At 41.3% G+C, this 27,093-nt stretch overlaps 2 protein-coding genes across 3 annotated transcripts; one reads left to right on the top strand and one right to left on the bottom strand.

The window, feature by feature from the left end:
* The first annotated feature begins 12,751 nt into the window (after positions 1-12,751).
* LOC139553897 (tryptophan--tRNA ligase, cytoplasmic-like) lies at positions 12,752-22,121 on the top strand. The gene is made up of 11 exons (XM_071366654.1): positions 12,752-13,068; positions 13,679-13,810; positions 14,289-14,496; positions 14,806-14,914; positions 15,117-15,236; positions 16,540-16,722; positions 19,087-19,187; positions 19,498-19,610; positions 20,217-20,390; positions 20,729-20,869; positions 21,538-22,121. The coding sequence occupies exons 2-11, from the start codon at positions 13,697-13,699 to the stop codon at positions 21,694-21,696; spliced, it is 1,422 nt and encodes a 473-aa protein (XP_071222755.1). The 5' UTR covers positions 12,752-13,068; positions 13,679-13,696; the 3' UTR covers positions 21,697-22,121.
* slc25a47b (solute carrier family 25 member 47b) lies at positions 22,043-25,542 on the bottom strand. Of its 2 annotated transcripts, XM_071366659.1 has the most exons (6): positions 25,213-25,541; positions 24,961-25,004; positions 24,769-24,840; positions 24,496-24,684; positions 23,992-24,250; positions 22,043-23,569 (listed from the first exon to the last, which is right to left on the bottom strand). In XM_071366659.1, the coding sequence occupies exons 1-6, from the start codon at positions 25,247-25,249 to the stop codon at positions 23,292-23,294; spliced, it is 879 nt and encodes a 292-aa protein (XP_071222760.1). In that variant the 5' UTR covers positions 25,250-25,541; the 3' UTR covers positions 22,043-23,291. The 2 variants fall into 2 exon arrangements, with proteins under 2 accessions (XP_071222760.1, XP_071222761.1); XM_071366660.1 differs by lacking the exon at positions 24,769-24,840 and having other exon boundaries at positions 25,213-25,542.
* Positions 25,543-27,093: the final 1,551 nt, after the last annotated feature.

Raw genomic sequence — 27,093 nt, 5'->3', positions numbered from 1 at the left:
GAGACATCTGTGGCATTGTGTTGTGTGGCAAAACTTCAGATTTTAGAGTGGCCTTTTATTGTCCCCGGCACAAGGTGCACCTGTGTAATGATCGTGCTGTTTAATCAGCTTCTTGATATTGGCTACAAGGGATTGGGATTGGCTACAAGGGGCCAGTAAACGGTGAAACTTCTGTGACTGAGGACGGGTCTTCTGAACAAGTCTCACAAACGGTTGGCCACCATATAATCAGGTAAGCTCAGTTCTTACTTATAGTTTAAGTTTGTGTGATTTGCTTCGGGAGTCCTGCCTCATCAATAGAAGCACCAAGGAGGTCTCTCCAAATTTAAACGAACTGAAAGATATTGGGAGCTTTTGAATTCAATAAATGCATGCATGAATGTTAAGGAAAAAGCTTTGGGGGTTGCAATAGTTAAAGAATAAGTAGAAATATTTGTGTGGGCATTGTGGATTGGGAGTTGTGTGCTTCATCGGTGTCAGGTGGCTTAGTTGGGTGGGGCCGTTCACTTGCTCTGTTCAGATGGTTCATTTTACCCGCATGATTGGCCTGTCTGAGTTGGGATTGTTTCGCCTGATTCTATCTGGCGGGACAAGTCTGTTCAGGATCTGTCTGGGTTTGTGCGCAAACACAGCCCATTCAGCTTGATCAGTTGGCCCGAATTGGGTGAGTCATTCAGTTCATCCGGCTCGCCGGGCCGCTCATCTGGATAACTTATTCAGTCTGGTTCGGTGCATCTGTTTGCCCTGCTGGCTGGTCTGCTTGATTCACTTTGGGGTGGCGGCTGTCTGTCTGCATGGTCAGCACAAATTAATAGGAAAATCCTATGATAACGCTCCGACTCGATTTAGCCGCGTTCTGTATGGGTAGGTCACTCACAATACCGCTTCGGCTCAATTTAGCGAAGGTCTGCCTGGGTGAGTGTGTAGCCTACGATAACGCTTTGACACGATTTTGCAAAAGTCTGTTTTGGTAAGTGAAAATTCCTGTATAATAGCGCCTCCTTGTGTTGGGGGAAGTGTATCAGGGAGGGGCTGAATTTGCAGGTCGTTTTAGGAAATAACGTGAGTAAAAGTGTGAAAGTGAGTGTGAAAGTTGCCTGTCCTTGGTGGGGAGGGATTGCACACCCTTCCTGGGACATCACATAAGTGTGGCCTGGCAGGAAGGACGCATTTGATCCTGCACTAGGAGAGGGGAGTGTAAATGATACAGTGCCTTGCTAAAAGTATTCATCCTTGGCGTTTTTCCTATTTTGTTGCATTACAACCTGTAATTTAAATTGAATTTGATTTGGATTTCATGTAATGGATATCCACAAAATAGTCCAAATTGGTGAAGTGAAATGAAGTTTTTATTTTTATTTTTTATGTTTAAAAAATACCAAATGGAAAAGTGGTGCATGCATATGTATTCACCCCCTTTGCTATGAAGCCCCTAAATAAGATCTGGTGCAACCAATTACCTTCAGAAGTCACATAATTAGTTAAATAAAGTCCACCTGTGTGCAATCTAAGTGTCACATGATCTCAGTATATGTGTACCTGTTCTGAAAGGCCCCAGGGTCTCCAACACCACAAAGCAAGGGGCACCACCAAGCAAGCAGCACCATGAAGACCAAGGAGCTCTCCAAACAGGTCAGGGACAAAGTTGTGGAGAAGTACAGATCAGGGTTGGGTTATAAAAAATATCATTAACTTTGAACATCCCTTGGAACACCATTAAATCCATTATAAAAAATTGGAAAGAATATGGCAAGAATATGGCACCACAACAAACCTGCCAACTCACGGACCAGGCAAGGAGGACATAAATCAGAGAGGCAACAAAGAGGCCAAAGATAACCCTGAAGGAGCTGCAAAGCTCTACAGCGGAGATTGGAGTACCCGTCCATAGGACCACTTTAAGCCGTACACTCCACAGAGCTGGGCTTTATAGAAGTGTCCAGAAAAAAGCCATTGCTTAAAGAAAAAAAATAAGCAAACACGTTTGGTGTTCACCAAAAGGCATGTGGGAGACTCCCCAAACATATGGAAGAAGGAACTCTAGTCAGATGAGACTAAAATTGAGCTTTTTGGCCATCAAGGAAAATGGTATGTCTGGCGCAAACCCAACACCTCTCATCACCCCGAGAACATCATCCCCACAGTAAAGCATGGTGGTGGCAGCATCATGCTGTGGGGATGTTTTTCATCGGCAGGGACTGGGAAACTGGTCAGAACTGAAGGAATGATGGAAGGTGCTAAATACAGGGAAAGTCTTGAGGGAAACCTGTTTCAGTCTTCCAGAGATTTGAGACTGGGACGGAGGTTCACCTTCCAGCAGGACAATGACCCTAAGCATACTGCTAAAGTAACATTCGAGTGGTTTAAGGGGAAATGGCCTAGTCAAAGCCCAGACCGTAATCCAATTGAGAATCTGTGGTATGACTCAAAGATTGCTGTACACCAGCGGAACGCATCCAACTTGAAGGAGCTGGAGCAGTTTTGCCTTGAAGAATGGACAAAAATCCCAGTGGCTAGATGTGCCAAGCTTATAGAGAAATACCCCAAGAGATTTGCAGCTGTAATTACTGCAAAAGATGGCTCTACAAAGTATTGACTTTGGAGGGGTGTATAGTTATGCATGCTCAAGTTTTCTGTTTTTTTGTCTTGCTTCTTGTTTGTTTCACAATAAAAACATATTTTGCATCTTCAAAGTGGTAGGCATGTTGTGAAAATTAAATGATACAAACCCCCAAAAATCCATTTTAATTCCAGGTTGTAAAGCAACAAAATAGGAAAAATGCCAAGGGGGTGAATACTTTCGCAAGCCACTGCAAGCCACTACTAAAGAAATAGTAGGTCACATGTGCAGGTGTATAAAAAAATATCTGCAATTTCCCGGTAAAGATTTATAAGACCTTTATACAGAGCTGTCAGGTAGAAATATATACAGCACAGGGAAACATAGACATACTAATGTTTGAGGTGGTAGAACACATAAGAAAAAGGAGGATTGTTGAAAAATATAAAGAAAGCTAGAGGAATGTTGAAGAAAGACAATGATAAGTCAGACAGGAAGAAGGTAGAATGGTTTACAAAACCTCCACCATACACCAGTGGGTAATACACCTTGGTGTCCGGAGTGGTGGAAATAAAGAGAGAAATAGAGGTGGAAGATGATAAGGAGACTCCCTCTGTCCCCTCTTAGGTAAAAGAAAAGGACCTGGAAAGGACAGGGGAGACTGAGCAAGGTGCAGGAAGGAACCCAGAAAAGTTTAACTGTTATGAAAGATTATATGGAAATAGGAAGACAAGTGTGAATGATTTTGGTAACGTGGGTTATCAATAATAGTGATATTTGAGGCGATTTAATGGAATAAGACATTAAGTCATCCGTATTCTCCAGCAATACATTTGTAGACATGATAGTATAGGTTCTAATACAAGGTATTAAGTGCCGTGACTAATTCATTATTATCCGGGGAAGTGGGTAGCCCAACCTTGGAAAATAGTTAATAGAAGGTGTGTATTATAGAAGGGAGGGGTAACAATGAATTAGCAAAGAGGTTACTAAACCTAAAATGAACTCTAAAATGTTTTAGTTAGTTTATGAACATTGTGGTGGTTGGCAAAACAATCAGAGACAACCACAGGGCCCTGTGAACCCATGGGCGGGGCCTAATCAGAGACAACCACAGGGCCCTGTGAACCCATGGGCGGGGCCTAATCAGAGACAACCACAGGGCCCTGTGAACCCATGGGCGGGGCCTAATCAGAGACAACCACAGGGCCCTGTGAACCTATGGGCGGGGCCTAATCAGAGACAACCACAGGGCCCTGTGAACCCATGGGCGGGGCCTAATCAGAGACAACCACAGGGCCCTGTGAACCTATGGGCGGGGCCTAATCAGGGATACTAGGGATGCCCGGAGAATCATCCTACAGGGGAGGGTCAGTTTCCGATGATATGCACGAGAGCTGATCAAGAACCTATGCTGCAGGTTCAAATAGAGAACAGAGGCACACCCATGATGATAGATACTGCAGCCACTTACACATGTGTAAGTCCAAATTATGCCTCATCTCCCCATGTCTGGAAACTATGCCATAAACATAGAATTTTCAGGACAAACACAGCTAATTCCAATGACAGCTCCAGTTCGTCTAACAGCTGACGGTAGATCAGCAACACTCCCTATTCTAGTGTCAGAACAAACTCTGATTCATTTAAGGGAAGAGATGTAGACGAGTGAAGGTAACAAAAGAGAGTCAATTGGAAAGTCAGAATTTTGAATTTTGAATAGTTTGGATTGATTAAGAATTGGCTGATTGTATTTTCAGGTTAATCTTAAAATAATAGATGTTTAATGAGTGTGAAGCAGTGGTTAGTGATACAAATATAGTCATTGATAAGGAGGATTGATGTAAACGTAATGAGTGTTGACAGTATCTGAATGGTAATTTGTTATGAGTACCTTTTTATAGCACTCTAACAATGCGATATTTTAGTAATTTGAAAAGCTGAGGTTTTAATACAAGGTTAAAGGATGAGTAGAGGGATTGAGCCTTCAGATTGTAAAACAGATTAGCTGCGGTTGAAAGCAAGCAGGTAGTGGTGTCACGCCCTGACCTTAGAGAGCCGTTTTATTTCTCTATTTAGTTAGGTCAGGGTGTGATGTGGGGTGGGCATGTTTTGTATTTCTTTGTGTTTGGCCGAGTGTGGTTCCCAATCAGAGGCAGCTGTCTATCGTTGTCTCTGATTGGGAATCTTACTTAGGTAGCCTTTTGTTCCCACCTAGGTTGTGGGATCTTGTTTTTGTACAGCTCTTGTAGCCTATGGAACGGTACGTTCGTTTTGGTTTCATTTTGTTATTTTGTTGCTGGTTCTCATTTTAATAAATATGATGACCACAAATTACGCTGCACCTTGGTCCACTTCTTCAGACAAACGTTACAAGTGGGACATTTGAAGTAGAAGTATGAGAAACATTCTTTGACAGTTTTTGATTATTGTTGCTTGGTTTTATAGTTAGGTAACACCAGTGAATTAGAGCAGGAAGTTAATGTATTATAAAATTATAATATGTTTCCATTACGTGGAGCAGTGTCCACTAATACAAGTAGAATGAAATAACTATTGACTGTCAAGCTGATTAGACAGCACCAACTTTATGAAGGTTCTACATTTGTTAAATAACAGTTTTGTATTTTACTAACCTAACGCAACAGGTTAAACTAATAAGATTACTGGAAAGGGGTTTTGGGATTGTTTATTTTCAATTCAGTTTTAAATTGGGTATGCAGTAGGATGGAAATGTTTTGAAAGGTTTTTAAATGGTTTCGGAAGGTCGGGGAAAGAAAAGGGAGAGGAAATATTTTAATGGTGTCGATTGCCCTGTATCCTTACTTTCTGATGAGGCCTGATCAATCTCATTAGAAATGATCGAAACCGGTGGGATTTAATTATAAAATGAATGAAAAACAACAGTCTCTATTCAAATTGTACCATTACTTTGAGATACTATTATTTCCTTAGGGAGTTATAAAGAATTGTAATTCTAAAGTTGATTAGTTATTCGAATCTGTTTATTTTTATTTAACATGTTGTATATGAATCACGTGTTCAAAGGGATAATGACCAGTTCCCTGGGGTCATGGTCTTTGGGTAAATCTACAAATGTACTTTGTTCAGTCTTGTTACGTTCGTCGGTGAAAGGATCGGACCAAGGTGCAGCGTGGTAGGTGTAAATTTTAATTTATTAAATGAACACCGAAAAAACAACAAATAAAAAACGAAACGTAACGTCTAGTAGGGCTAAACAGCACAGTACCAAAAACAAGATCCCACAAACTACAGGTGGAAAAAGGCTGCTTAAGTATGATCCCCAATCAGAGAACGATAGACAGCTGCCTCTGATTGGGAACCATACCCGGCCAACAAAGAAATAGAAAACATAGATTGCCCACCCTAGTCACACCCTGACCTAACCAAATAGAGAATTAAAAGGATCTCTAAGGTCAGGGCGTGACAAGTCTGCATGTAGAAGGGAAAATATATGTTAATAAGGGATGACAGCTACTCCAAATGGATTGTGATGTATGTCTTGTTGATTTCCTTTTTTGTTTTTGTTTCGATACAAATTTCACCAGATTGGGATTTATGGTGTGTGGGATTCTAGGAGGGGTTAGGGTGATAACTTCATGATCTGGTAACTCTTCCGAGAGGTCGCCAGTAGAATAAAGGAGTCATCATGGTAGGTGACGTCAGATCGTGTCTTAATGCATGGTAGGAATAATTTGACCACAAACAGTGTGTGTAAACCTCAAAACCATCCCTAACCGGCTGGAGAAAGAGCGACAAAGGCACGACAGTGACTTTTACCACTTCTATCTGAGTCTACACACTGCCAACAGTTTGGACTAAGTAAGCATTGAGATACTGATCTTTCATTATCAGGCCACTTATGACAGGAAAACAGGGACAAAGGGGGGCTGTAATGAGAATAGTTATTACTGGTACTAAAAGGTTTTGTTTATAAATGTACATTTTAATAGGGATGATGTGTGCTAAGTTGAGAAGGTTGAATTTGAGTTAAAATAAGCACTAAGAACTGTTATTCTTAATTTGGGTTGGATAATTTATAAAATGTTTTAGTTATGATTTGGATATAGCAAGAGAGAGTTGCTTTTGAATGGTGAGGGTTGGGGGCACTGTGTAAATGTATTAGGCCTAGGGAGGCTCTGGAAACCTTCTCTAGGTATCCTTTGATAGGGAGGTTGTTAGAACTTACTGGATGATAGCTTGGGTTTACATAAAGGTTTTTGTTTTTTGTTTATTTTGTTTTATTATGTCATTAGAATTTTTATGTTAAATTGTATTGATAAATAGAGATGGCTGGATGATATGATATAATTAATTGCATATAAGGTTTATAGTCTGTGTTTTGCGATAACACCCAATGATGGAGATGAAGGAGACGGCATGTAGACCAGCATAACATGGGCATAGAACGTAACGGATGGACGTTTTTCCCCCCAGTTTTAGTTGCATTAAGAGTAGTGGGAAGTTATTAAACAAGTATTTATTTATTTTTTCTCTTTTCTTGTTAAGTCAATGTGTTTTAGGTTTTGTGGAACATGAGAGTGCTCATTGTTCCAGAGGAGGGATTGACTAATTGATTTGAGAATGTTTCAGTATGTTTATAACTGTAGAAGTGCATTAGGAGTAGTGACTAGTGTGTTATGGGTTAGATGTAATGATAGATGTAGGTTGAATATTCTTCCAACTCATTAATCTCTTTCCCAATTTCTAACAGACGGCGAACACTTGACAGATTACAGGCAGTAGTTATTCTCAGGGCAGTCGCCGAAGGGACCGTAATAGGAGTTTATAGGCATGGGCCATGTTAGTAGTAGCAGGGATTACTTTAGTAGCATTGTAGGGATATTAGTTTATGAGAACGTATGCCACATGGCTTGGTAACTGGGAGACTAATGGGAGTACTGGGGTGGCAGTTATTTAAATGTTATAAATTTGTGATCTTGCCATAAGAGAGTCTATGTTGTCAGGAAATGACCCATGTGTTACAGAGTGTATATCCTCAGGTGAAAGCAGAGATAACCAAGGGCACGGGCTGAATTCTGGAGATTGAGTGTACATCGAGATACACCAGGAGGGGGTGTTGGGACAGCGTTGGTCTGGTCCACACACAGTACTCCTTACAGCACCTGTAGCGGTAAAGATCGTCATATCTCTCTTCGGTGGGTGCATAGTTCTCACGTGAAGTAAGGTCCAGCTGTATAATGGGTGAGGGATATACCACGGACACCCGACCAGGCCTGGATCCCCGTGATTCGCTGGAAAAAGAAATGTAGGTTTTGCGGAAAGAGATCAGGATGCCTTGTGAGGATCAGGCGACGAGTGGCTAATCTGCCTTCCATTCTGGTAGCTAACGTTCAATCGCAGGAAAATAAATGGGACAAACTGAATGCACGTATATCCTACCAACAGGGCATTAAAATACTGTAATATCTTATGTTTCACCAAGTCATGGCTGAACAACGACATTAAGAACATTACAGCTGGCGGGTTATACACTGTATCGGCAGGACAGAACAGCAGCCTCTGGTAAGACACGGGGTGGGGGCCTATGCATTTATGTAAACAATAGCTGGTGCACGATATCTAAGGAAGTCTCAGGGTTTTTCTCGCCTGAGGTAGAGTATCTCATGATAAGCTGTAGACCACACTATCTACCGAGAGTTTTCATCTGTATTTTTTGTAGCTGTCTACATACTAGAGATCGACCGATTAATCGGAATGGCCGATTAATTAGGGAAGATTTCAAGTTTTCATAACAATCGGAAATCGGTATTTATTTATTTATTATATATTTTTTACACTTTTATTTAACTAGGCAAGTCAGTTAAGAACACATTCTTATTTTCAATGAAGGCCTAGGAACGGTGGGTTAACTGCTTTGTTCAGAGGCAGAACGACAGATTTTTACCTTGTCAGCATGGGGATTTGTTTTTGCAACCTTCCGGTTACTAGTCCAACGCTCTAACCACCTGCCTTACATTGCACTCCACGAGGAGCCTGCATGGCAGGCTGACTACCTGTTACGCGTCCATCACCGACAACGATGAAACAGCCTATAGGGAGGAGGTCAGAGACCTGACTGTGTGGTGCAAGGACAACTTCCTCTCCCTCAATGTGATCAAGACAAAGGAGATGATTGTGAACTACAGGAAAAGGAGGACCGAGCATGCCCCCATTCTCATCGACGGGGCTGTAGTGGAGCAGGTTGAGAGCTTCAAGTTCCTTGGCGTTCACATCACCAACAAACTAACATGGTCCAAGCACACCAAGACAGTCGTGAAGAGGGCACCACAAAACCTATTCCCCCTCAAGAGATTGACAAGATTTGGCATGGGTCCTCAGATCAAAAGGTTTTACAGCTGCACCATAGAGAGCATCCTGACAGGTTGCATCACCACCTGGTATGGCAACTGCTCCGCCTCCGACCGCAAGGCACTACAGAGTGTAGTACATACGGCCCAGCACATCACCTGGGCCAAGTTTCCAACCATCCAAGACCTCTACACCAGGCGGTGTCAGAGGAAGGCCCTAAAAATGTACAAAGACTCCAGCCACCCTAGTCATAGACTGTTCTCTGTGTTAACTCACAGCAATCGATAACGGGGCGCCATGTGTAGGTCCAAGAGGCTTCTAAACAGCTTCTACCCCAAGCCATAAGACTCCTGAAAAGCTCATCAAATGGCTACCCAGACTATTTGCATTGCCCCCCACCCTCTACACTGCTGCTACTCTCTGTTATTATCTATGCATAGCCACTTTAATAACTCTACCAACATGTACATAATTACCTCAGTTACCCCGACACGGTTCCTCCCGCACATTGACACATTGACTCTGTACCGGTACCCCCTGTATATCTTCTTATGGCTGCAGGGTCAGTATTGAGTAACTTGGGAAAATGTGCCCATTTCAAACGGCCTCGTACTCAATTCTTGCTCGTACAATATGCATATTATTATTACTATTGGATAGAAAACACTCTCTAGTTTCTAAAACCGTTTGAATGTTTTCTCTGAGTGAAACAGAACTCCTTCTGCAGCCCACTTCCTGACAGGAAGTGAGATTTCTGAAATCGAGGTCTCTGTTCAAACGCTTGCCTATAAATGGGCATGATACGTATTGGTATACATACACGTCATACACCTTCCCCTAGATGTAAAGAGGAAGTGAGAGAAGAATTGAATGGATTATCTTGGTCTGAAGTGGAATAAATCCTCTTGGAGTGACTTGTCCGCCATTTCTTGTTTTTTCGAAAGCGCGAAGTTGGACCTGGAATCGCCTTCTGGAAAGCCGTCGTTATAGGCGAATACTATCTCCGGCTTTGATTTTATTTGATACATGTTACAATATCATCGTAAAGTATGTTTTTTCAATATAGTTTTATTAGATTATTGAAATTTATTCGGGACGTTAGGCGTGTTGCGTTGTCTGCTTTTGTTCAGGATGGAGAGTTTAGCACCACTTGGCCAGTGTGCTTGCTAATTCAAGAGGGAAAGAGGTCGTTCTGAATCCAAACAAAGACGGTTCTGGACAAAGGACCCCTTGTACAACATTCTGATGGAAGATCAGCAAAAGTAGGACCCATTTTGGGATGATATTTCATATATCTGTCGAACTGTGCTATCGCTACCGATTACCTGGAATCAATGCTGTTGTGTGTTAGCTATTGTAGTAAGCTAATATAACGCTATATTGTGTTTTCGCTGTAAAACACTTAAAAAATGGGAAATATTGGCTGTATTCACAAGATCTTTGTCTTTAATTTGCTATACACCATATATTTTTCAGAAATGTTTTTGATGAGTATTTAGGTATTTGACGTTGGTGTCTGTAATTACTCTGGGTGCTTCGGTGCTATATCTGACGGTAGCTGTGATGGTAGCATCAATGTAAAACTGATTTATACCTCAAATATGCAAATTTTTCGAACAAAACATAGATTTATTGTGTAACATGTTATAGGACTGTCATCTGATGAAGTTGTTTCTAGGTTAGTTTGGTTGGATCTTGGTTAGTTAGGTTGGCTTTGTGCATGCTACCTGTGCTGTGAAAAATGTCTGTCCTTTTTTCTATTTGGTGGTGAGCTAACATAAATATACGTGGTGTTTTCGCTGTAAAACATTTTAAAAATCGGACACGTTGGCTGGATTCACAAGATGTTTATCTTTCAAATGCTGTATTGGACTTGTTAATGTGTGAAAGTTAAATATTTCAAAAAAATACATTTTGAATTTCGCACCCTGCACTTGAGCTGGATGTTGTCATAAGTGTACCGGCACCGCCCTGCAGCCTGAAGAAGATATAGCCCCGCTATTGTTATTTACTGCTGCTCTTTAATTATTTGTTATTCTTATCTTACTTTTTGGAGGGATTTTCTTAAAACTGCATTGTTGGTTAAGGGCTTGTAAGTAATCATTTCACTGTAAGGTCTATGCCTGTTTTATTTGGCGCATGTGACAAATACAATTTTATTTGATGTATGCACCTAAAATGTGGATGCGATCCGCCAACCCAATCTTAAAGAAGAATAAGAGGAATCCCCTCTGTCCTTTGCCCCATTCACCTTAGTTAGCTAGCTGGCTATTACGCTGCGTTCATAACCAAGTAGGAAGGTGGTATTTGCCACATAAGACAGAGAAAAAAACAGTCAAACAGGTCATTGATAATGGGCAACTCTCATCCCCGAGTTTCCTACCTGCACCTCTCTGACATCATTGTCAACAAATAGAGAAAGCATGGTGACACAGTTGTTTATGGTAAGAACTAAATACAACTTGTTGATACAAAATGGATTCCGCTCATCTTCCTTTTGATTGTGCTTCTACACCTGCATTGCTTGCTGTTTGGGGTTTTAGGCTGGGTTTCTGTACAGCACTTTGAGATATCAGCTGATGTAAGAAAGGCTATAAAAATAAATTTGATTTGATTTAGAAAGTGAATGTACTTTTTTATTAGCAAAACAATCACAAGGCTTCTAAAAACGTTTTGACGGCATTTCCCAGTTCATTTACGGCTACACACTTAGCATTAGCGAACATGAACCCTCAAGCCAGGCACAACAGCTCCATCACAGATTGTGAAGGATGGTTTTGTTCTCCTTTTAACAAAAATGTATGCCTTATATAAATAGGACATGTTAATCACAAACATAGTGTGTTGCTAACCCAGCTATTATAGTGTTGCACAAACATAGCGGGAATGCAGTAAAGCTGTTGTTAATCTAGGGTGTCGACTGTGCAAACCACAAGGTTGAGACAAGATGGAAAAATGCTGAATAACAAGAAAACAGGAACTGAGGAATGTGTAGGAAAAATGCTGAATAACAAGAAAACAGGAACTGAGGAATGTGTAGGGAAAATGCTGAATAACAAGAAAACAGAAACTGAGGAATGTGTAGGAAGAATGCTGAATAACAAGAAAACAGGAACTGAGGAATGTGTAGCAACTGACAACTCAGCTCAATCTTCACAACAACATTTTCGGACATCTGAATCCTGAGTGCTGTGGGGCTGGGACCAGCCTGGGCACCACCGATAGGCTAGCAAGTTTAAACCACGCTGAGCCTATACTACAGGCCAACTCTGAAGTTGGAACTACCTCTGTCCCAGTATAAAAGAAGATGTCTGTACTATTCTAGTCAGTTCTCTGCTTTACCCTGCGTGGTGATACAGTGAACCCGTATATACGAAAATTGCATTTACCATTTATCGCTTGTGTTAAATAAAAATACTTAAAGTATATTCGGTGACTCTGACTCTATATTCGGTGACCAGATTTGATTGACGCAACCCTTTACAAGATACAGTCGAACAATGAGCTATGGGTTAGTTATAAAAAATCTCTGGCTCTATGGCTAACCAACTGTGGCTAACCCACAGTAGTTAGCTCGCTTTGTAACTCAACCAAGAAGCTGCATAGTAATATCTTCCTGTGTCTATAGCAGATATGCCACTAAAACATATATGTCACTAGTACCATGACGTGGGGATAATCGCAGTAGCTAACGCTACTTACAATTCAGTGGTTCAGGAGAAAGTACAGTAAATGTATGTAGGTCATCAATTTTGTCCAGTTCCAAATGTGTGACGCCTGTGCAGGAACCCAATGATCCACATCTTCGAAATAAAAGTTGTAATTATATTTCAAGCTCTTTACTTTAGCGCACAGCGCTTGACAACTTTTATTTTGAAATCAGTCAGCCCGAACCAAAACAATTCCGACAAGAACCGTCGACGTTTTAAACAGACTTACATTGTCGTTTATGCATTTCTCTTTATGTCCTTCTCATTCGAAGTAACTGGATTTTCTCTTTGACATGACAACAATAGTATAACCTCTCTTATTACGGTAAATAAATTCACAGTGGAACTGAATAGATCAACTATTTGTTTGTTAGGGGATACATTTGCCCTGAACACTTCCCAGCCAACAAGCAGGCTGACGCAAGTGGAATGAGTTGATTTTACCGGTGTCATAGAATCTGAAAGGTGCGTGCATTTGAATTATTTTGAAACATTTGGAATATTTAAAAATCTAAAATATTTTGAGTATTTCCTTTGATGCACTCGTGTTTATTTAAAAAACATCCTATCACCCGAAAGCCACTGTCATGGCGTGGTAGAGTAGATCAGAACAACGTTATGGCAAACATATGGGCTAACCACCATGCTAAGCTAGCTTTAGCAGTGGAGAGAGTGGTTCTTGAATCACAACAACCTTCCTTTCTGTTCAGGTGGCTTCATGGACCAAAGCAAAACTAGATATCCATTGCTGTTCTTTGTGGAAATTATTTCAAACCACCCTTGACAGCAATGTGTGTTTTGTTGATTTTAAATACCCCGTACATTAGGTAGCTAGTCATTTTAGTGGACAGACTACTGAACAAATTCCGGAGATTTTAGTGCTGAGTTAACCAAGATTAGCTAGCTACTTTCCCTAGCATAGGGAAATGAAAATCCTGGCCTTATCTTTACCATGCAAAATGTCATCTTATGACAAGACATACTAGATAGCTTGTTAACTAATGCAATGGCATGTATGCTACTTGACGTAAACTACTGTATATGAAATTGTGTCACACAATCTTGTATCTCTTAGGTTCTGACCAAGGTGAAGATGACAGACTGTCTGGGAGACGGGGCTGGGGATATGACCCCAATGGACCTATATGAGAAACTAACATCACAAGGAGACACAGTCCGAACTCTGAAAACAGAAAAGGCTGCAAAAGTGAGCTTTTAGATTTATTTATTCCATTTATTTTTGCAGGATAAAATTGAGATGAAACCATCTCGTTTTCAAGTGTCCCCCAAAAAATACAATACTTAGTAACAAGAATAATATGGCATATACTAACGGTCCAATAATAACAATGAAATACAATTAAAACGGCATAAAAAAGTTGTAAAACTAATAATAGGCCTACAACTAACAAACTACTGCTACAACTAATATAAAACTAAGTGCCTATAACATATACATATTTACAAATATCTTCACATGGGGATGATTTCTATTAGTTAAAAACACAACCAGTGTGTTCTTATACTGTATCATGTCATAATAAGTTGCTAAGTGTTGTGCAATACAGTCACGATACAACACTGGTCATATTGTCTTCGTATAGTGAATTATTCCATGACCATGATAATGAGACACCGTGATGTTATTGTAATACCTTTTGTCTTATATTGTTTTTGGATTGCAGGCTGATATTGATGCTGCTGTACAGTTGCTGCTGAAGCTAAAAGTGGACTACAAGCAGGTAACAGGTCAGGACTACAAGACTGGATGTCCACCCTCAGAATGCTCTGTTTCACAAGACAACGGGCCAGCTGCAGATGGGGAGGACATGGTCGACCCCTGGAACGTCTCCACCACCAACGCTAAAGGAGTAGACTACGACAAGCTGATAGGTCAGAGGGGAAAGCATAATGTTAGATCTCTGGGCAGAATCCGAATTTATACACAGCACACGCTTCACTTGACAAATGTGTAAATCATGCATTGATGGAAGAATTGTCCGAGTTATGTATGAATCTTCAAGTTAGGAGTTGGGCCTCTGAAAATTAGTGAGCCTTTATGTGAGATATGTCAAATATCTCACACGTTGCTGTAAACTTGCTTCAAACACATGGACGTTATCTAATGTCCAACTCTTTTTTTTATTTAGTCAGAGCATAATTAATGGTATGGGTAAATTGTGTACTGACGTTTCTTTTCAGTAAGGTTTGGCAGTAGCAAGATTGACCAAGAGCTGGTGGACAGAATAGAGAGAGTCTCGGGACAGAAGGCACACCGGTTTTTACGCCGAGGAATCTTCTTCTCTCACAGGTCAGTTATGCTAGTCAGTTATTTGAATGTACTCTAGAGGGTGGTCTGTCTGCACATCTGCCTTTATGTCTATCTGTCTGGGATTGAGCATGAGCAATTGATAACACGTAGTAAACATCTTGTCTTAATCGGCTCTCATCTTGTCTTGGGGGCATTTTAGGATGTGTCATATGCTGTAACTCTGTTGTTTGTCTTTTTCCAGAGATATGCACCAGGTTCTGGACGCGTATGAGAAGAACAAGTCTTTCTACCTCTACACGGGCAGAGGACCCTCCTCAGAGGCCTTGCACATGGGCCACCTCATCCCTTTCATCTTCACAAAGTGAGTCTGTCAGTATAAGTAGCCAGGGTTGGGATCATTTCCATTTCCCTTCCAGTCAATTCAGAAAGTAAACCAAATTCAGAGTTTTTTTTGTGAAAAGCATAGAAGAGAATTGGACATCCAGTGTACTTCCTGAATTGACTGGAATTAAAATGGAATTGACCCCAACCCTGATTAGTATTAGTGAGATGGACTTGACACTATTAAGAACCACCTAAAGTTCTCCCTACACTATGGTACATCCCTGACCTTTTGTCCCTGACCCTTTGTCCCAGACCGGGAAACACTCTAGACCCTACCTACTGTATAGCAAACTGCCTATAATAACAAATACAGTACTTTATTACACACTGTCTATAATAACAGATACTGTATAACACACTGTCTATAATAACAGATACTGTATAACACACTGCCTATAATAACAGATACTGTATAACACACTGTCTATAATAACAGATACTGTATAACACACTGTCTATAACAGATACTGTATAAAACACTGCCTATAATAACAGATACTGTATAACACATTGTCTATAATAACAGATACTGTATAACACACTGTCTATAATATACAGTATTTGTTATACAGTATCTGTTATTATACAGTGTGTTAACAGATACTGTATAACAAATACTGTATAACACACTGCCTATAATAACAGATACTGTATAACACACTGTCTATAATAACAGATACTGTATAACACACTGTCTATAATATACAGTATTTGTTATACAGTATCTGTTATTATACAGTGTGTTAACAGATACTGTATAACACACTGTCTATAATAACAGATACTGTATAACACACTGTCTATAATAACAGATACTGTATAACACACTGCCTATAATAACAGATACTGTATAACACACTGCCTATAATAACAGATACTGTATAACACACTGTCTATAATAACAGATACTGTATAACACACTGCCTATAATAACAGATACTGTATAACACACGGTCTATAATAACAGATACTGTATAACACACTGTCTATATTAACAGATACTGTATAACACACTGTCTATATTAACAGATACTGTATAACACACTGTCTATATTAACAGATACTGTATAACACACTGTCTATATTAACAGATACTGTATAACACACTGTCTATAATAACAGATACTGTATAACACACTGTCTATAATAACAGATAACCTAAACCCCAGCGTTTCAAGTCAGGTTTACGTTAGACTGACTTGGTGATTTAAGGTCGATCGAATGGCAGTGGATTCAGATCAGAGTTGAGAGTGAAGGGTTTTTGCTCCACCTGTTCCCAGATGGCTGCAGGACACGTTTGACATCCCGCTGGTGATCCAGCTGACGGATGATGAGAAGTACCTGTGGAAGGACCTGTCCCTGGAGGACTGTCACCGCTACGCCGTGGAGAACGCCAAGGACATCATCGCCTGCGGCTTCGACATCAACAAGACCTTCATCTTCTCTGATCTGGACTACATGGGGTATTTAACTAAACCACAGACCCCTCTGTCTCACTATGTCTCTGGGCACTTATCCAGGAAGCATCTCAGAGTAGGAGTGCTGATCAAGGATCAGATCCCCTCTGGTCATCTAATGCTATTCGTTATGATCTAAGTGGCTGATCCTAGATTGACTGATGATTTCTGGATATGGGCCATGGGCCTCAGAGGTGCAGGGACTGTACTGTGTGTTTTAGTACTATTAAATATTAGTCGTTTCAGAATTCCCTCATCATGCTCTTTTCTGCATTTATACATCACGGGAGTACTAAAGAATAGTTATTTAAAAAAATATATATATACAGTAATCCCTCGTTTATCGCGGGGGTTACGTTCCGAAAATGACCCGCGATAAGTGAAATCCGCGAAATAGAAAACTTTTTTTTTTTTTACAATTAGCAACTATTACATGTATACAAATACAGTGACTCACGTGTAGGCCGTTTCGTCGACATTATGGGTTTAGGAGATGTTCGAAATTACAAGATAATTTGGCCAACTTAATGTAAATTTGCCAAGCTGTTTTATGTACGTACACATAACTGCACGAGACGACAAAATGATAGCACAATTCGTAGCATGTTTTGATACAAGAAGCGGGAGTGAGTTTTTAGCGAATCAGAATGCAGAGCACAATGCACCAAAAAAAAAAAAAAAATGCATTATGAAAATCCGCGAAATAGCGAATCCGCGATAAGTGAACCGCGAAGTGGCGAGGGATCACTGTATATATATATATTTTAATACCATATCTGTTCACTGATCTCCCAGAAGGTGGTGCTATGGTGCAGTAGTGCAGTAACTTTAAACTAACTTCAAAATATTTAGATATTAGGCTACATTGCTCTCAACCGTTCTCTCTCATGAGCCTTCTGTCATCATAATTCTTCACCATCATTATTTTCTGTGTGTGGTATGCTCATCAGCCTGATGAGACTGGGAGATACTAAAGGCTGATGGTTATCATTCAATAGAAGTAGCTCACGGTAACAAATACTTTACCTATTTTAAAGTGCATCTGATTCCTACTAGTGGTATTTATTTTTTATATATAAATTCAGCAAAAAAAGAAACGTCCTCTCACGGTCAACTATGTTTATTTTAAGCAAACTTAACATGTGTAAATATTTGTATGAACATAACAAGATTCAACAATTGAGACATAAACTGAACAAGTTCCACAGTCATGTGACTGACAGAAATGTAATGATGTGTCCCTGAACAAAGGGGGGGGGGGCAAAATCAAAAGTAACAGCCAGTAACAGCCAGCCTGCATTAAGTACTGCATCTCCTCATGGACTGCACCAGATTTGCCAGTTCTTGCTGTGAGATGTTACCCCACTCTTCCACCAAGGCACTTGCAAGTTCCCGGACATTTCTGGGGGGAATGGCCCTAGCCCTCACCCTCTGATCCAACAGGTCCCAGACGTGCTCAATGGGATTGAGATCCGGAATCTTCGCTGGCCATGGCAGAACACTGACATTCCTGTCTTGCAGGAAATCACACACAGAATGAGCAGTTTGGCTGGTGGCATTGTCATGCTGGAGGGTCATGTCAGGATGAGCCTGTAGGAAGGGTACCACATGAGGGAGGAGGATGACTTCCCTGTAACGCACAGCATTGAGATTGCCTGCAATAACAACAAGCTCAGTCCGATGATGCTGTGACACACCGCCCCAGACCATGAAGTACCCTCCACCTCCAAATGGATCCCGCTCCAGAGTACAGGCCTCGGTGTAACGCTCATTCCTTCAACGATAAACGCGAAGGACGATCAGCTGTCCGTCCTGTCTCCCTGTAGCGCTGTCTTATGCGTCTCACAGTACGGACATTGCAATTTATTGCCCTGGCCACATCTGCAGTCCTCATGCCTCCTTGCAGCATGCCTAAGGCACGTTCACGCAGATGAGCAGGGACCATGGGCATCTTTCTTCTGGTGTTTTTCAGAGTCAGTAGAAAGGCCTCTCTAGTGTCCTAAGTTTTCATAACTGTGACCTTAATTCCCTACCGTATGTAAGCTGTTAGTGTCTTAATGACCGTTCCACAGGTGCATGTTCATTAATTGTTTATCGTTCATTGAACAAGCATGGGAAACAGTGTTTAAACCCTTTACAATGAATATCTGTGAGTTATTTTGATTTTTATGAATTATCTTTGAAAGACAGGGTCCTGAAAAAGGGACATTTCTTTTTTTGCTGAGTTTATATATATATATATATTTTTTACCCTTTATTTAACTAGGCAAGTCAGTTAAGAACAAATTCTAATTCATAATGAGGTTGGCATGTCAGCTATGTTGCCTTTTTTGCAGATTGTTCTTAACCCTGATTGTTTTGTCTCTACAGGGAGTCCCCAGACTTCTACAGGAATGTGGTGAAAGTACAGAAGCATGTGACTTTCAACCAGGTCAAAGGCATCTTTGGATTTGGCGACAGTGACTGCATCGGTAAGAGAGACGACTTGTAGGAATTGAGTCAACACCTGTTGAGGAATTATACAAATGCCCGGGATTTCACTTTCATTATGAATGAGCACTTTCTGAGTAGCATAGTGTTGCTACAATGTGATCAGGGTCATATTCACTAGAAACCTAAAGGGGGGAAAAACTAACTCAAACAAGGAGGGACTAACTGTTCAATAAGAAACGCTAATTTTCTGATGCAAAACGTCGTTTTACTATGGTGTGCACTAATGAATACAGCCCAGGTGAATGCTTTTTAAAAGCTAAGTATTCCTCCCTCTCTCACCCATCCCAGGAAAGATCGCCTTCCCTGCCATCCAGGCCGCTCCGTCGTTCAGTAGCTCTTTCCCTCAGATCTTCAAGGGCAGAAAAGATGTCCAGTGTCTCATTCCCTGTGCCATAGACCAGGTCAGTCAAGCATCACAGCACAAACAGGACATACTGTCTGCTAACCTGTAACAACCAGGACACACTGTCTGCTAACCTGTAACAACCAGGACATACTGTCTGCTAACCTCTAACAACCAGGACACACTGTCTGCTAACCTCTAACAACCAGGACACACTGTCTGCTAACCTCTAACAACCAGGACACACTGTCTGCTAACCTCTAACAACCAGGACACACTGTCTGCTAACCTCTAACAACCAGGACACACTGTCTGCTAACCTCTAACAACCAGGACACTGTCTGCTAAAGATTTAACAGTTCATTTTAGAAATTGGATGCTTTGACTGATCATCTACACTGCTCTGACTTGTGGCAACTGATTAACCTCAACCTCTCTTTCTACAGACTATGCTTGTGACTTTATTTTCATTTAGCCAGAATAAAATCCTGCAAGGTTAAAATCAGAAGGATCTGAGTAGCAGGGTCTGACAGCATGTCACTGAGAGAGTAAAGAACTGTAAAGTTCAGTCTGATATGTTTAAGTTGACTGGCACTCAATGTAGCGTTTACATCTAGAGCACTATAACGGTTGTGAAGATATATCCATCCTCTGCCCCTTTAAGGACCCTTACTTCCGGATGACCCGGGATGTGGCCCCCAGGATCGGCTACCCCAAGCCTGCCCTGTTGCACTCTACCTTCTTTCCAGCGCTGCAAGGGGCCCAGACCAAGATGTCCGCCAGCGACGCCAACTCCTCCATCTTCCTCACAGACACGCCCAAGCAGATCAAAAATAAGGTGCTTAAAGCTTCCTAATACCCTGTTGCCCACTCCAACTATACTGGCTCGGGTATTTTATTTTTACCTCGTCCTTTCTATCAATAGTGAATGCTTAACCAGACTGGCACAGTACAGCCCAGCTTAGTAGTGTGAAAGAGGTCACTTGACAATGTAAAACAGGGCTTTATAGCTAAATACAGTACATTTACTTTATCAGTTCCACATGGCAGTCAAATACAGTCACCTGAAATGGAAATCATATTACATTTGATCGATTGATAAGAGAATGGTTTACAGGAAACGAGGGAAAAACTGTAATTCATGTTCGAGTTGTCATTTTTGCTGTCCTCACCTAGGTGAACAAGCACGCCTTCTCCGGGGGAAAAGACACGGTAGAGGAGCACAGGAAATATGGCGGCAACCCCAATGTGGACGTGTCCTTTATGTACCTGACCTTCTTCCTGGAGGACGACGAGCAGCTGGAGAAAATCCGACAGGTGAGGGGGAGCGTGCTGCCGGACAAATGCCAGAGAACCCAATGCACTTGGACTGGAACATTAGAGAGACATGGATCAACATTTTTACAGTATTGCTGTCAAGGTTTAGGATCTGGTGTTATTTTGACAGCCACACTGTCCTACATTTTGAATTGTGTATATTTATTATTTTACCTAGCTACATAGCCCTACATTTGAATTGGTGTTTTTAACCCACGCAACCATACTATCAATGACTACCCTCACAGTTGAAAAATAACCTGATCTTTATAGGAAATAAGCAAACTAAGTTTTCTATTTGGTATCAAAACTCTTGGACGCAGCGGGACATTTGACTGTCCCAGACAAAATTCATGTCTGTTTTCTGCAAATCTCTCCAAATGAACACTATGATGCTTTGTGTGTGTCAAAGTCTTATCCGAATGATTAACTGTCTAGATTTACTGAAAACAAAGCTAGATTTTTAACCTGGTCCCTCTCCCATGATGTGCTGTAGCCATCTATTCTATTGATGTCATGCCATGTTTGGCCTGGCAAAGAGGAGTGGCTATAGCACAAACAGACTGGACCACCAGGCTAATGATTTCCAGGAAATAAAGGCCATTCTATGCTGTATTGTGTCATAAGTATAATAATCCCACTCATTGCTGTATTGTATCTGTCTCCAGGACTACGCCAGTGGAGCCCTGCTAACCGGTGATCTGAAGAAGCGTCTGATAGAGACCCTGCAGCCAATGATCACATCCCATCAGGAGAGACGCAAGCAGGTCACAGAAGAGACCGTCAAACAGTTCATGACCCCGAGACCTCTAAATTTCAGTTTCTAGCCCGTGCGTAGCCAGTTTTATTCATGTGCTCAGTCCTGACACAATGTTAGAGGTCAGACCTCAGCAAGGCAGTGTTCAGCAGAGCACAACGTTGTGGAACGTTCAGATATAAATATGTTTTGTAGAATAGATATGCCTCTGACATGTAGAATAAAGGAATCGTGTCTAGTCTATTCATGACATTTCTATCTGCAACGTTCCACAACCTCCTACTAAATGTGGCCCAGGTCTTATGCGCCATACTAGAAACATGAAACTTAAATGTGTCACCTACATATCCCCATGCTGAACAGTTCATGTCTAATGATTAATCAACTATGATATGGCTTCACACAAACTCACTAAGCATTGACAAAGGAAGTTTTATTTTGGTTTGTGCTAACAGCAATACCATTGGATGAATAAAATAATGTCTGTCTTGTGAATTTTTATTCAGTCATTAAATAATATATATATATTTAATTTTTTCACTTTACACTGCTGAAATGTTTGTGCGTGTTAAAACTCCCTTATACGTTTCACTCACACCAAAATCAGATGCGCTACTTGTTTGTTTTTTCCCAAACACCAAATCACAAGTACAGGGTCATCAGTACATGTGGTATACAGAGAATGACTCACAGTATTTTGAGAACTGGGAGTTTAGACAATACCATTGAAAATACTGTCCAAGTCAAGGACAAATAATTGATACTGCTTGGATCCAGTAACAAAGCAAAGTTGTATATTTACATTTTCTGAGCAAAGTTGATAAATTCCTAGCCTCAGCTCTCAGGCTTTGCTCACTTTCATACCGAAGGTGAGGTGAAAGCCTGTGGCAGAAGTTAATCAATTCCTAAATACTGATGACCGACCCCCAGTATACTGCAGTTTGCTGGATGGTGGCCCTATTTCAAAGACGCTCGTTTCCGAGCTGTGACAGGAGCGATATGAACAGTGGGATAATTATTTGGGCAATGATCGACAAGTAACTTTCATTAATACAGTATTCAGAAAAACTTCATATTTTCTAAGCCACACTGTCCGTCAGCTTCAATTCTAGCCATTGAAATCAAGTGATCCTGCGGTGTAAAATACACCCCTGTTATGTTCTAAGGTCAGTGAGGGAATGTTGTGTAAAAAGTAGGTAAGTCAAAATAATGAAGTAAGTTTCTGTAGTACTATTCCTGAAAGGTGTGACAACTATTAGGCCCTATTGCTAAACAATCTGAGAACTACCATTAAACTGTTTTAGCTCAGTATTCATTTTCAATTCACATTTTCCCTTGAAATACTATGCAGGAATATTTCAAATAAATCTTACTGAGGAATTGGAGTTTCCCCTTAATAGTGCAGTATGGCACTATATAAAAACCACATAGCAGCAACTGAGGCAATGGTGAATAGTGATACAACATAAACACAACGGATTGAGTGTTATTCTAGTCATGGAAAATGGCACGAGAAACATAATTAAAATAGAATCCTATCACCCAAGTCTTCAAAGTTAAGGTTGGATTCATTAGTTCACATCGTGTCCAAATTTGTTCTCAGACCAGTAGTTCCTCCCTATTTCAGTCCATTCGGCACCTAATGAACAACCCAAGCCTTTAAATTCAAGTTTTCGGTCGGAGGAGGCGCACAACCACCTCGTACATGGCGAACACGGACATGTTGACAGGGAAGGCCCGTATGCAATTGAGGCCCAGGCCTTTGAAGAGAACGCCTGGCCCCTCAGTGCGTATGCTCTGTGCGATGCAGTGGAAGAAACCTGTGTATCTCCTCTTGCCCATACCATCCACCTGCAAACGGGATTTGATCACGTCCATGGGTGTCCCTATGCACCAGCCACACATCCCTGACAGTCCACCAGCAAGCAGAACCACGTTCCACTCTGGGGGGGAAAGAGACACCAAATAATCAACACTAAATGATCCTGAATCATGATGACCAATAGCAAAAGCAACCATGTACACTTAAGAGGACAGAAGCATACGAGATACAGAAGCATACGCTTTGGAAGATCCTTACAGAGTGATGCTGTGTGTTAACCTGGCTGGGTGTTCCCAGGTGCTGTGTGTTTACCCAGCTGGGTGTTCCCAGGTGCTGTGTGTTTACCTGGATGTGTGTTCCCAGGTACTGTGTGTTTACCCAGCTGGGTGTTCCCAGGTGCTGTGTGTTTACCTGGCTGGGTATTCCCAGGTGCCGTGTGTTTACCCAGCTGGGTGTTCCCAGGTACTATGTGTTTACCTGGCTGGGTATTCCCAGGTGCTGTGTGTTTACCCAGCTGGGTGTTCCCAGGTGCTGTGTGTTTACCTGGCTGGGTATTCCCAGGTGGGGATAGCTGCTCACAGATAACGTGGTAAATAGTGAAGTAGGTGGCAAAGGAGGGGCCGTCTCGCAGGGCGAGGGCACCAGCTCCCTTGTACAGTCCGAGGAAGCCCTCTTCACGAGCGATGGTCAGCAGACAGTGCATTGGGCCGCGATACTTGGGTTGCTGAGCGTCCAAGCCTTGGTGTACCATCTGGCACTGCATCCGTACTTTTACTATGTCAGCTGGTGCCATCACAGATACCTTAAAGAGGACAAGAGAAAGAGTACTCAAAGGTGTTCTGGTATGATGTCATCAGGGTCATGTTTCGGCCCATTTGCTTCCATTTGGTTCCTAGTGAATATGATCCAGTTTTGCGTCGGGGAACTTTTATTTTTTTAGTTCCCCTAATTAAATTGACTGAAACTTACCAATATTGGCCATGCCAAGCACCATGTCATGTAACGTTGCAACAGTATAGACTAATATACTAGTTATAAGTAGACTACCTGGGCAACACCTCCTGACAACCCGGACAAGAAGAAGTCCACTTTGGCTGGCAGAAAATCCAAACCTGTGGAGGTGGATCGTAGTTGATGTAAACACTGCAGGACATTTCTGTAGACGCCAAACACTACAGAGGAGCTGATGGACACAGTGGTGACTGGCATGGACATGCCCCTGTAGAATCCATTCGCCTGTGGAGAGACACAGCTTTCAGCCCCAAGTCCAAACTACAGCGCTTCATATGGGGGTTTTAACATGTCACTTAAGACACTCACCCCTTCTGTCTTCCATGTAGTATGAATACATTGCCAAACTCCTGTGAATCTCCTTTGTGTCTGTATTCTCACCTGAAAAAAGGTAATTGAGTCATAAGTTATTGAGTTTGATAATTGCACATTGTTAAACATTAGTGAAATAAGCACAGACAACTAATGAAGCTCGCTCACATAAAAATATACTTAACGTACCTTCACTGTGTCCAAAGGATACCCCACAGCCACTCCAAAGGCTCCTGTAGGAACAAGTCATATTCATCACATTGTACATTATGTAACTAACTCACTGAAAATGTTTCAACATTGTCAGCTGGCCTATAGCCTCGCTTGCCTGTGTAGGTGCATGTTGCCAAATTTCCCAGCAATACAACTATAAGTTAAATGATTTAATGTTTTTTTTTTTTAACAGACAAAAACACATTACAGTAACGTTATTTAGCTCACCTCCAACGGAACCAGCAACGAAATCTGCAAAATGCATATTTTCCTCTTTGGAGGGGTCAACTCAATTCATTTAGATGTCTGCCTGCTAAGCTAGTTAGCTAAGCTATGATGTTTTTCTAGATAACACAAGTCACGACCTTCAATTTTGACCTAAATATAATTTTATATTATTCTCCTCGTCGAGTCACTCAGGTGAATTAGGTATACGTCGCATCAGAAAATGTTTACTAAAGCTTTCTACATAGAGATCTAACGTGACCATAAACGACCTACACAGCTATGGTAGCTAGCTACTGTCAAACATCAAAATGATACACCGGCATTGTGTCACATTGAATTATGACTCGTTGTGCAACAAACAGTCTGAGCCAAGTTCTGGGAATGAGTAAACATCACTGAGCTGTAACAGGCATATTGAGTTAATTGGAAAATATAAATATAGTATATTATTTAAACATAAAGAATAATTGTGTATGAATTAGAGATTGTTTGTAGATTCATATATTTTTTTATTTGACCTTCATTTTCACAGGTCTCTTTTCAGGGATTCTGGAAAAACGAGACAATACTTGTCTGTCAAACTTGAGCTTACAAATTACATTTAGGGGAATTTTATGAGGGAAAAGATTCGTTTTTGGAATTTTCTAAATACTTTCAATATGATTCATTTCCATGTCGAGTCTATGTCTGGAACTGCCCTTGTCAGGAGCAAAGGATCCCAATTTCAAACTCTCCAAAAAAGTGTTTCCCAAAAAAATGTCAATAATGGATATTAACTAAAAAGGGATCTCATGTAGTTTCTTGCAATAGCCCTCTGTGACTTTAAATAATATTTATCTGAAAACTGTGATGCCTAATGTGTCGAGGAACATATCTGGTGAACGGTAACAAAAAATGTGTGCAGCATTAAAGTTAGCCAAGAACACAGGGGCCTCCATAATTCTTGAATGGAAGAATTTTGAAACGACCAAGACTCTTCCTAGAGCTGGCCACCGGCCAAACTGAGCAATTGGGGGAGAAAGGCCTTGGTCAGGGAGGTGATCAAGAACCCGATGGTCACTCTGACAGAGCTCTAGAGTTTCTCTGTGGAGATGGGAGAACCTTCCAGAATGACAACCATCTCTACAGCACTCTACAAATCAGGCCTTAATGATAGAGTGGGCAGATAGAAGCCACTCCTCAGTAAAAAGCACATGACAGCACATTTGGAGTTTGCCAAAAGGCACCTAAAGACTCTCAGACCATGAGAAACAAGATTCTCTGGTCTGATGAAACCAAGATTCAACTCTTTGGCCTGAATGCCAAGCGTCATGTCTGGAGGAAACCTGGCAACATCCCTATGGGGAAGCATGGTGGTGGCAGCATCATGCTGTGGGGATGTTTTTCAGTGGCAGGGACTGGGAGACTGGTCATGATTGAGGTAAAGATGAACGGAGCAAAATACAGAGAGATCATTGATGAAAACTTGCTCCCGAGCACTCAGGACCTCAGACTGGGGGCGACGGTTCACCTTCCAACAGGACAACAAATCTAAGCACACAGCCAAGACAACGCAGGAGTGGCTTCGGGACAAGCCTCTGAATGTCCTTGAGTGGCCCAGCCAGAGCCCGGACTTGAACCCAATCGAACATCTCCAGAGACCTGAAAGTAGCTGCACAACAACACTCCCCATCCAACCTGACAGAGCTTGAGAGGATCTGCAGAGGAAAATGGGAGAAACTCCCCAAATACAGGTGTGCCAAGCTTGTAGAAAAGACTCAAGGCTGCAAAAAGTGCTTCAACAAAGTACTGAGTAAAGGGTCTGAAAACTTAAAAGTATATGTGATATTTCCGGGGTTTTTCCTATACATTTTTTTTTTTGCTTTGTCATTATGGGTTATT

This window comes from Salvelinus alpinus, chromosome 25 (genome assembly GCF_045679555.1).
Source record: "Salvelinus alpinus chromosome 25, SLU_Salpinus.1, whole genome shotgun sequence".
In the NCBI taxonomy this organism is placed as follows: Eukaryota; Metazoa; Chordata; class Actinopteri; order Salmoniformes; family Salmonidae; genus Salvelinus; species Salvelinus alpinus.
This window is presented reverse-complemented; position numbering and strand designations above follow the sequence as displayed.

What these genes read in the sequence shown, in the direction of transcription:
- slc25a47b (XM_071366659.1), bottom strand. Translation starts at nt 25,249, where the DNA reads ATGCATTTTGCAGATTTCGTTGCTGGTTCCGTTGGAG. An exon ending in TGTCAGGAGGTGTTGCCCAG is followed by an intron (nt 24,251 to 24,495) that starts GTAGTCTACTTA and finishes GTCCTCTTTAAG; the next exon opens with GTATCTGTGATGGCACCAGC. An exon ending in ACCTGGGAATACCCAGCCAG is followed by an intron (nt 23,570 to 23,991) that starts GTAAACACACAG and finishes TTTCCCCCCCAG; the next exon opens with AGTGGAACGTGGTTCTGCTT.
- LOC139553897 (XM_071366654.1), top strand. Translation starts at nt 13,697, where the DNA reads ATGACAGACTGTCTGGGAGACGGGGCTGGGGATATGACCCCAATGGAC. An exon ending in AAACAGAAAAGGCTGCAAAA is followed by an intron (nt 13,811 to 14,288) that starts GTGAGCTTTTAG and finishes TTTGGATTGCAG; the next exon opens with GCTGATATTGATGCTGCTGT. An exon ending in TTCCCTGTGCCATAGACCAG is followed by an intron (nt 19,611 to 20,216) that starts GTCAGTCAAGCA and finishes TGCCCCTTTAAG; the next exon opens with GACCCTTACTTCCGGATGAC.